At 36.5% G+C, this 10,761-nt stretch overlaps 1 protein-coding gene across 1 annotated transcript; it reads left to right on the top strand.

Moving 5' to 3' along the window:
- Positions 1-140: 140 nt before the first annotated feature.
- LOC141436575 (uncharacterized) lies at positions 141-8,824 on the top strand (the record flags this gene model as incomplete). The annotated part of the gene is given in 6 exon segments (XM_074099577.1): positions 141-256; positions 1,241-1,358; positions 3,433-3,568; positions 6,741-6,804; positions 7,155-7,309; positions 8,734-8,824. Coding segments are annotated over 6 exon segments (648 nt in total).
- Positions 8,825-10,761: the final 1,937 nt, after the last annotated feature.

Raw genomic sequence — 10,761 nt, 5'->3', positions numbered from 1 at the left:
AACAAGTTTCCATTGCCATTTTTTAAAAGTTTTTTTTAAGGTTACACTTTGGCGGGAAAAACACATCGTAGATTATTTTTCCAGATTTATTTGCCTATTAAAACTATCCTCGGAGGGCAGATCGTTCACAGTTTTATATAAACAAAAATATTCTATATACATTCTTTTAAAAATGCTGTCACCGGATGAACAACAAGTACAAATATGTTTATTGAAATCAAATTTAGAAGAAATTGAAAATAGCTTGATAGTTCAGGTAAGCTCTTGTTTTAATTATTATTTAACTTAAACGTATTTTTGTACCTACTTAACCGTAGTACTTACCCTACGTTAGTTTTCAATTTTAACAATGCTTTACTGTAGATAATGTATTTTACTACCTACTAATAACTCGTACCGAGATTAAACGGCATCATGTGGTTGCTTTAGTGTATGTATAGTATCAGGGCAATTCCATTTTCGAAAGAATTTTTGAAAGGTTAGAAAAATTTTGACCAGTTAAAATTTGAAATGTACGTAATAGAATAGCTACCAAAAAGTATTAAAAGTGCTATTGTGGGTAAAACTAAATTAGCCCAAATATTCAGATCATAGAACAAAAACACAAATTAAATTAAACATCGTCAAGGTGTATAGCGACGATTCCTTTGAGTACATTTTTCTATCTTCAATATGTATGTATACGTAGGCACAATATTTGTACATGGTATCTCAACAATTGTGTTTGTTTCTCATTTCCGTACAATAAAGAGTTTACATACATGTATAGAATGTTTTCTATTCAGCCTCCATTAGTTTTCTTACGTTGTAAACGTGAAAAAGAAGGTTTGTATTGTGATTAAATAATTATCTAAGCGATTTTTAACATCCAGCCCGCAGCATTGTTGGAGATCGTAAACAGATGGTGTTTAGATGGCAGAAAAGCCTTTGTAATACTATCTTTACTTTACTTTCTGAGGCTGCCTGTTGTAAAGTCCTTTGTGTATACGACAGCCTCATGAGGTAAACTTTGGATTAACTAAGAAGTGTTTCTCAATAAATATTACCTTACATTATAGGTGTAGAAACTCTAGACCCGCCTCTGAGTCGAAGGTTTTTATTTGCCAGTTCATTGAAGTAGGCTAAAAATACGTTCTCCTATATGACTTGGCGTTTTACCACTGATCTAATATTTCGTAGGCCGCCAGGCCTTCCTGTATTCCGTATCACATAGTATTATAATATATTTTATTTTCCACAGCGCTCAGCATTGCCCGAGCTAGACGCGGAAAATGAGCAGCAATACCGGGAGACAATGGTGGCATTGCGAGTCTCCCGCGCTCAGAACGATGAAATTGAGCGGCTTAAACAGGAGAACGGTTAGTCTACAGATAAATGTATATAGTAGATACAAATAATAGTGGATAATGTATTTCCATCGGGAAAAGTCGGATCTCAATCGGAATACGACAGTACTCAAAATGTCAATCAATTGTTGTATTAAATGAGTGACATTTCATATCCATTAATATGGAAATTTATTATTTCTTGTCAAATGTGAAAACGGCTGTACTAAAGCTAATTGAGAGAGCACGAGCACGATAAAATAAATGCGATTTTTTCCGATGAAATACGTTGGAAAACCGTTATCACTACATGCTGTGGCTTTATTTATTAATAGGTTTAGAACTACGATACTTGTGTTCTATTTCCAGAGTTCAAAAGTTAAATTAAAACAATTACCTGTAGGTACTTGTAGGCATTGAGAAAGCAGCTGAAATCTCTGACGTTTTACCTACATACGAGTAATACTTATGCGTAATGCTGGCTGGCTCATACTAAGATCCCCTTGAAATTTTAATTGCGCATTAGCACCATCTTCGTCAAATATGAATGCGCATCAGGCAATCGAAAAGCTAAGTTGTAACTAAAAACGGCCAAGAGCGTGTCGGACACGCCCAAGTAAGTAATATTTTTCTAAGGAGTTCGTATTTTATACGGAATCTTCCATAGTTTAGGTATATTTTATACCTTAAGCTGCTATTTACTCTTAAACTACTAATAATTCTGAAGAAAACTTAGCCGTTATAGTTTTCCGATTTGGATTTTAGAGAGAGGGGGGGCGCAAACATATCGCTGAATCGAAAAATCGTCTTAGCACTCCCCTAATGGTTTTAAAAGACCTACCTATCCAACGACACCCCATACTATAGGGTTGGATGAGAAATAAAAATCACCCCCACTTTACGTCTATGGGAGGTACCCTAAAAAAAATTATTTTTTATTTTTAATTGTACCATTTTGTCGGCATAGTCTACACATATATCTGTGCAAAATTACAGCTTTCTAACTTTGATAGTCCCTGAGAAAAGCCGCGCACGGACGGACAGACAGACAGACAGACAGACATGGCGAAACTATAAGGGTTCCGTTTTTGCCATTTTGGCTCCGGAACCCTAAAAACGAATGCCGCTGAACACAAAGCCAGTATATCGTTTTTTCCATAACTGCCTTTAAAAATTTCCATAATTTCCTTTTCGTGTTCAAAGCATCAAGGAGCTTTAATGCTTAATGGTCGTAACCGGTTTCAATATTTAGATATAATATTTATTATAACGAGGACTCTCCCTATAAATACTGTAGTCTTTGACGAGGACATCGTTATAATAAATACAACGTGTACCTATTAAATCTTCTCTGGGTACTTAGTTATTTAGCCACTTGTTCTGAAACTGTCTAGGCGCATGCCATTCAACATTTCCGTTCTCTTTATCTCGTCGACTAGTTTACGTGACTGGATGCTTCATTCCGCACAGGGGTCTTTTGACTTTTTAACCGACTTCAAATAAGGTCGATTTTCTATGTTCGACTGTATGTTTTTTTATGTATGTTCACCGATTAGGTACTTCGTCAATGAGGGCTATCGTTTTGTTCACTAGATGCGCACTGTTGCGTGAGGTTTTTAAGTATGTTTTCAAAGTCTGTATATACGGGCGTGAAAACAAAGTTTAAAGATTAAAATCATATTTAATACACCTTAAACCGTTAGCATAAAAAATATCGAGCATGCCACAGTGTTGCAAAGGTCCCGTTTTATTCGGAAAAAAGGGAGACAAAGGTTTCCGAAAGACAAAAAAAATGTTCCAAACACAGGACTTATTGCCCCGGAACGCCTATTTGCCATAATTTATTTCAGATATGCAAATTAAGTAAGCAAGTAAAGACAATAAGTATACATTTTGATTTACTAAACATAGCAACCACATAGACGTTGTTGTTGCCGCTCTTATCAGCAAAAATCGAAGGGGCTGCTTCACCACCCATTGATTAGTGTTAACTGACGGTTAAATGTGATTCGCGTCTTCACGTAATGCAACCATGGGTAGTTCACGACGCGTCATCAAATCGGATCGGTCTATTCGACAAACAAAATAGTCATATTTTTTTCTGCAGTGCGGTTGACAGCAAAGCGCACACAATTGAAGCGGCAATGCGAGGCATTGGTCGCGGCTCTACAGACGGCTCGTATGAAGCGCAACGAACTTGAAAACTGTATCAAAGACGAGGAACAGAATGACGAAACTAACATGTATGTATTTTTTTTTTAATTTGACTGGATGGCAAACGAGCATGTAGGTCTCCTGATGGTAAGAGATCACCACCGCCCATAAACATCGGCAACACCAGGTACTGCAGATGCGTTGCCAACCTAGAGGCCTTAGATGGGATACCTCAAGTGCCAGTAATTTCACCGGCTGTGTTACTCTCCACGCCGAAACACAACAGTGCAAGCACTGCTGCTTCACGGCAGGATTAGCGAGCAAGATGGTCGTAGCAATCCGGCCGGACCTTGCACAAGGTCCTACCACCTGCTAAGTTAATATAAGTAATTTCATATTAAAATACAAAAACATACAAGAACTGAAAGTATGATTTCATATTAAAAAGTAGTTTCAGTTCCTTACAAGTATTAAACTTTAAAATTCCCCGAGCTTATTTTGAATTTTGATACTTTCAAGGGATTATACGAGGTTTATGCCATTATGTTTCTTCCTATTCGCGATTTGCACAAAATAAATTCACACAGCTGAATTTGATCACATGCGTAATGCTTCACAGTCATTATTTCTACGCAGTCTTGTTTCTTCCTATTCGCGATTCTGGACAATATGAATTCCACACAACTGAATTTAATCACATACGTAATGATTCACATCATTATTTCTACGCATTCTTGTTCTTCCTATTCGCGATTCTGCACAATATGAATTCCACACAACTTAATTTTACTCACATGCGTTATACTTCACGATACTATCTTTATCTTTTATTCTATCTATTTTCTATTAATATCTTGTTTCTTCCTAGTCGCGTTTATAAATAAAAAAAAAACAGACTGCGTGAGTCGCTTTTCCCGCGGTAAAAATTATCATGGTCGCGAGCTTTAAGTAATGTGAACGGAACACCTTGAGACGAAGCTTCCCGAAGGCAGCAGCAGCCTAAATAAAAAATAATAATAAACAGGGACGATTGAAATTAAAAAAAAAAATTTTTTTTTCTCCGCCCCAAATTTGTCCGGGGTTCGATTCCCGGTTATGTATGAGATTTTTAAAAAAATAATTACAGAATCGTGAAGTATAACGCCTGTGATTAAATTCAGTTGTGTGGAATTCATAGTGCAGAATCGCGAATAGGAAAGAACAAGATTGCGTAGAAATAATGACTGAATATCATTACGTATGTGGATTAAATTCAGTTGGTGGAATTCATATTAGGTGCAAATCGCGAATAAGAAGAACAAGATTGCGTAGAAATAATGACTGTGAAGCATTACGCATGTGATCAAATTCAGCTGTTGGAATTATTTGTCAGAATCGCGAATAGGAAGAAACAATAATGGCATAAACCTTGTATAATCCCTTTAAGCCCTAAGTCTTGTTTTACTACCCACATAAAGTTCTTTCGAATCACGCCTATCTAATTAGAACAATTAGTGCGTAAGCCGAAACATAAACAACTTATTTGGATTTTGAGGAATAAATTTTCTTATAAAGTAAAGAAGTCTTGTTTTGAAACCTAAGCCAGAGACATGATAAAGACCCAAACATATACGAGTAGTAGGTATTTTTTCGGAATAGTAATGTTAAATTCGTATAGGCACGAGAGATCCGTTTATTAAAACATCAAAATCCTAAAAGATCCATGGAATAAAATAGAATATAATGTTTATTTGCATAGAATAAGTAGGTGTACATCGGTGTTCTTAGGTGGTATGTACCATTTTGTACAATATTCAAATCCTAGAATATCCGTTTTCTAAGATATCCAAATCTGAGAAGATACGTTTCCCATAGCATCCAAATTGTAGTAGATACGTTTCCAGTAATAATCCCCCTCCTAGCCGATTCCGGCCACGGCGACTGCTTCACCTCCGTTCATGCGCCCTCATGTGCCTCACGTAGCCAATCTTCCTCAGGAAGGTACGCGCACACAGCGGGCACGTGAGGATACTATTTTCATAATTATATGCTATTGCCGCTGATGGTTGGTCCTTAAACTAATCGCGTTTGGTATCAAGATCAAACCGACGCTGAGTCTCAAAACTCTCAACCTTACGACTCACAAGAGATCGCCACTCTCCACGGCGTGTCGCCAGTTTTTCCCACTGAGATAGCACCACGTCATATTTTTTCATGTGGCGTTTCAGAACATCTTTGTACCTAAGGAGTTAAGTTGAGTCCATATCGAAAGCAGTCAAGTACGCAGGATATATTTAGGTGCACAGGTATACGCGCAAACACAAGTGCACACACTCGTCCTCCCTCTTCTGAACCTAGTGGAGCGGGAAACCGCTACGACCGGAGAAGAGCTCAGATGATGTGTCTGACCGACGGCAACTGTACGCCCTCTGCCGTCGCTCTAGGCCTTTCACATTGCCTTGCTTTACCGCCGGATCCACCATACCCGTTATATATCTACGTTGGGTTGCCTTCACCACCGGGAAAGGCTTTATGCATTAAGCGGGAGGGAACCGCAGTTAAGCCTGACTGCCGAGGCAGTAGACCCCCTCAACCAGAGTTAGCCCGCGAGCCAGCGCGGTTTACCGGGGTGTGGCCGCTGCATGCACAACAGCTTCTTGGAGCCACTGGTGAGAGATTGTAGGATAAATTACCCTACTACATCCCAGTAATAACATACTACTAGAAGACCCGTTTCCTAATATGAATATTATTATTGTTATTGATTTAAATGAACGAACGTTTTGGGAAGTTTATTTTATAAGGTAACGGGCGTTTAGGGAAATTAATGTTCTGGGAAAAAGGCATTTAGCTTAATTGACGTTTTGGGAAATTTATTTATTTAATAGGAAAATGGATATTTTGGTAAATGGGTATTCTGGGATTCCAGGGAAACAAAGGTTTTGGGTGTATTATTTGAGGAAGAAGAATAATATATGTAAGAAATATTATTATTTTAAGGAGATTATTTTTTGGGAAGTAGATGTTATAGAATAGAATGTGGATGTGTTGGTACACTTGATACACTTATTGATACTCTTCCGTGACTAAACGGTAAAATTGAAGTGTTTCCAACAACAATCTACTCTTACGAATAATCCATACCTACCTACCTTGGAATCTTTTAGATTTTATGTATTCGTATCTTCGAGTACGATATTTAATAAGCTTTATTCACCAATCGATCATACATCGATTTAAACTTTTGCCACCGAACAAACTTTGTAAATCTTTTGTTAACAGTCGGAACTACGAAGACTCGCTGGGAGGTAAAGCCGAGAGATTTAGACAGACGGAGAGCTTTTACGTAAGTGGGAGAATTTCATCGACTTTTATTAACTACGGCAATTTGCAAGTTAATTCTACTTATATTCAATCTAAGGACAAGTAGTTATTTATTATAAAATCATTCAACTTCAATTAATTTTACTTTTGAATTTTTATTATCTTCTTAGTATTAAAAATAATTAGAATAAGTAGGTAATCTTCCTATTTCTATAACTTAAACTAATTACTTATTTATACTTATACGTTTATTTACCAATTAATTAAGTTTACGAAGAATTAACTATCGATATTGGTAACACAATTGCCCACTTAGGTACATATTCCATGTTTGTTAACGGAATTTGATTAATTTTTAATGGTCGGAATTAGAACGAGGAAGAAATGACCCGTCAGTATGAGGAGGTCAGCAAAATGAACTCGGAGAAGGAAGGTGATCTTGAGCGGCGACAGAGCGTCGTAAGCGACTTGAAGATTAAACTTGAAGCTTTGAAACCCGATGTGCCGGAAGACTTACTTGCTATAATGTGCGTACAACCTTTATCAGCACTTAAATTTATATGTATACTAGCTTCTGCCCGCGACTTCGTCCGCGTGGACTTCGGTTATCGCGCGCTGTTTCCTCGGGAACTGTGCATTTTTCCGGGATAAAAAGTACCTAGCCTATGTCACTCTCTGGCCCATAAAGTATCTCTATGCCAAAAATCCGTCGATCCGTCGCTCCGTTTGACGTGAAAGACGGACAAACATACAAACACACAAACACACACACTCACATTTATAACATTAGTATGGATAAAAACGACAATCAGGATACAATATAATATATTTTCACTTCTGTTTATGAGTGTGCTGTTAAGCCATTACTTTTGTATTTAGCGGATACGATCAAATTACGACTGATTAGGAATCTAGTTTAGTCAAATGTTGCAAAAAATATCCTATTATGTGCAATATTAATATAATGCGAAAGTTTGTGAATACATATGTGCATTGTGCGTGCGTGGGTGCGAGAATCTCTAAAACATGCCACTTTCATTCCGATATTCCTACTGAATCTGGATAAAATCCCAAAATGTCAACCGGTAAGTTTTATGCAATTTTAATGAAGATCACCATTATTATTGTTTTGGAATTCTTACGAGATTTTTTTCGAAATCCCGGAATTTCAATTTTAATGCCAGATCTAATGGCGATCTCGAGTGAAGCGTGGATAGTATTTCGTGAAATTAACGTCTATAATTTCTTAATTGGATTTTTTTAGACCGAACCGAAATGAGATTCCTTTGTTCCACTGGTAACTGAAACAAGAGATCCGAGTAATTTCAACCAAAAAAAACTTTGTGAAATAATAGTACATTGTGCATTAAGGGGCGTAAGTAGGGGATTACCAACAAGGGTCTATTAGAAGCCCGACGCCGGAGGCGGAGGGCTTTTAATGACCCGAGTTTGTAATCTCCTTACGGCCCGTGATACACAGAATGATTTTCATCACATGGCGAGGAAAAAAATGCAAAAAATTAAATAGTAGTGGCAATGGAACTAGTGGGAACACACCCTTGATCTGAGGGATCTCGCTCAGTTTAGGAGGCGCCAGCTCAACTTTGGCGTATTTCATGAAAATAACGAACTCGTGTCTCGCCGCGGCGATGGCGGAATTAATAAGCCGGGGATAGCGGCCATTTCGATATATTTTAATTAAAACAATTGAAGAGGCAGACCGATTTTAACCAAATTTTTGGTATTTGTACGTTAAAGCTGCGCGTCCACTGCGCACCGTACGAAGCGGATGGATTTGTTGCTAAGTATAGATTTCTATGGAGCAGAAATGCCGATCCAATGCACGCAGTACCATAGAAATCTATACAAAACAACAAAGTACGGAGTCCGCTCTGCTCACGGTGTAAATTGGGCTTAATTTAGCTCATGTTCTGCATGTTTTGTTTTACAGGGGCAAACTGATATTGGATGAAAAGTTGAACTCACTTCAAGAACAATGTGAAGATTTGCGAAGAAAAATAGCAGAATTGGGTAAAAAATAGTTTGCTTATCAAAAATAAACAATGATTTTGACTGTTCATAGACAAAACTATTCTCAGCTTTCCACTCCTAATAAATACTAAATTTCCATATGTGTTTGATTGTTGTACAAAAAATTACAATACTCGTAAATAACAATAATCTTGTAGAAATATCAAAGTTTTTTTTATAGTGAAATAGCAGTTTTACTTAGGTATTGTATTTTTTACAGAACTGGCCATAGAAAATAAGAGTATACACTTTTCAGGATTCATCTAAGTATGTATGGTTTGTATGTAAATATTCGTAACTATATGGTATTTTTTAATTATTCGACGTGCAATCAGTACTAGTCAGTAGTACTATTAGTGCAATGATTACAACAATATAAATTATAAATCACAGACATTTTGTAGTTAAAAATACTGGAAAGCTTTTAGTTTCTCTACGAAAGACATAGGGGAAATAGGGCTTATTTTGACATTGGTGGGCTCTGGACTTTATCGAAGTCTCCGACACTGCAATAGGTACGTGACGGTAGCCATATTTACAACTCTGTGAAGTGAAAGACTTGCAGCCTGAGTGGCCGGAGGTAAGAATTTGGATATGTTTCGTACATGGTTTTGTTCAGTTTTTTGGGGTTATGTTTTTTTTTTATTCGACTGGATGGCAAACGAGCAAGTGGGTCTCCTGATGGTAAGAGATCACCACCACCCATAAACATCTGCAACACCAGGGGTATTGCAAATGCGTTGCCAACCTAGATGTGTAGGTGTTTGTAATTTTTTAATGAATATTAATAAACTATGATACTTATTACCTATTCATTTATATTAACTTTGTTGCGTTAATGTTTTTGTTAACATGTGAACAAAACGTATGTATGTATGTATGTATGTATGTATGTATGTATGTATGTAAATACTTTATTGTACATAAAACACAAAAATAATACAAAAAGAAAATAACAAAACAAAAGAGTACAAAGGCGAAACGTCTACTTAAGCACTGAACAAAAATTACATGGTGAATGTATAAAATAAAAAATAAATACTAAAAACATTCAAACAAAAACAGGGTTCAGAGGCAGTAAAATGAAACGCTCATAGTATAAAGAATAAAGATAGCTCCGGTTTGTGCTCCGGTTCTGACGACTTCACTGCCGATTCGAAGAACGATGATGATGTCCAATTCCAATGTCCTTTTTTCTCTGCTTGCTTCATGTTCTGATGTCTCACAAAAGACCAAATAGTTTTTAGCGAACTACGAGTACATATGTTCTTAAAATTTAAATTATGGCATTACCAAAATATGTAATTTATTTATTTTTTAATAAGTACATATAATTCCTACTTAGCTAAAAACCTATATTATACACAGCTAATGGACTAAACTTGATTATAAATAAACAAAGTTAATTATTTTTACGTTAAGTTAAGAAATACCTAAGAAATATGATCCGAAATCAAAACATCCTGTCATTTTGTCCGTACTTCCCCTAACTTATAATAAGGGTAGGAGTTGGCCATTGTCCAGACCAGTTTAACTCCATTGTTCATTTTAAATAAGAAAAGCTATATTTTTATCTCTGGTGTCATAACACAAAAGATGATGACAACTGCAACGTTATTTCCGTAAAGTGCAAGGCGGGTTCAGACGGCCACGCGGCTTTTATTACATCAGTTATACATATATGTCCGTGAACTACAATATGATACTATTGTTAGTTATGTTATTCAATGCAGAAACATTTTATTCATTGATACAATATGTCTCTATAAGGTTTCTTTGCAGCGCATTATTCTGCGGATATTTTCAGCTTCTACATAACTGTAGGTACAGAGACATTATTAAGTAGATACCACGGTAATATAAGATGAATAAAATTCAGCTAATTAGGCACTATCTTGACACTGATCTAAAATAGCTTAAGTTTTTGATGGCTTCACATTTGGGTGAA

The sequence above is a fragment of the Choristoneura fumiferana genome, chromosome 16 (genome assembly GCF_025370935.1).
Source record: "Choristoneura fumiferana chromosome 16, NRCan_CFum_1, whole genome shotgun sequence".
In the NCBI taxonomy this organism is placed as follows: Eukaryota; Metazoa; Arthropoda; class Insecta; order Lepidoptera; family Tortricidae; genus Choristoneura; species Choristoneura fumiferana.
This window is presented reverse-complemented; position numbering and strand designations above follow the sequence as displayed.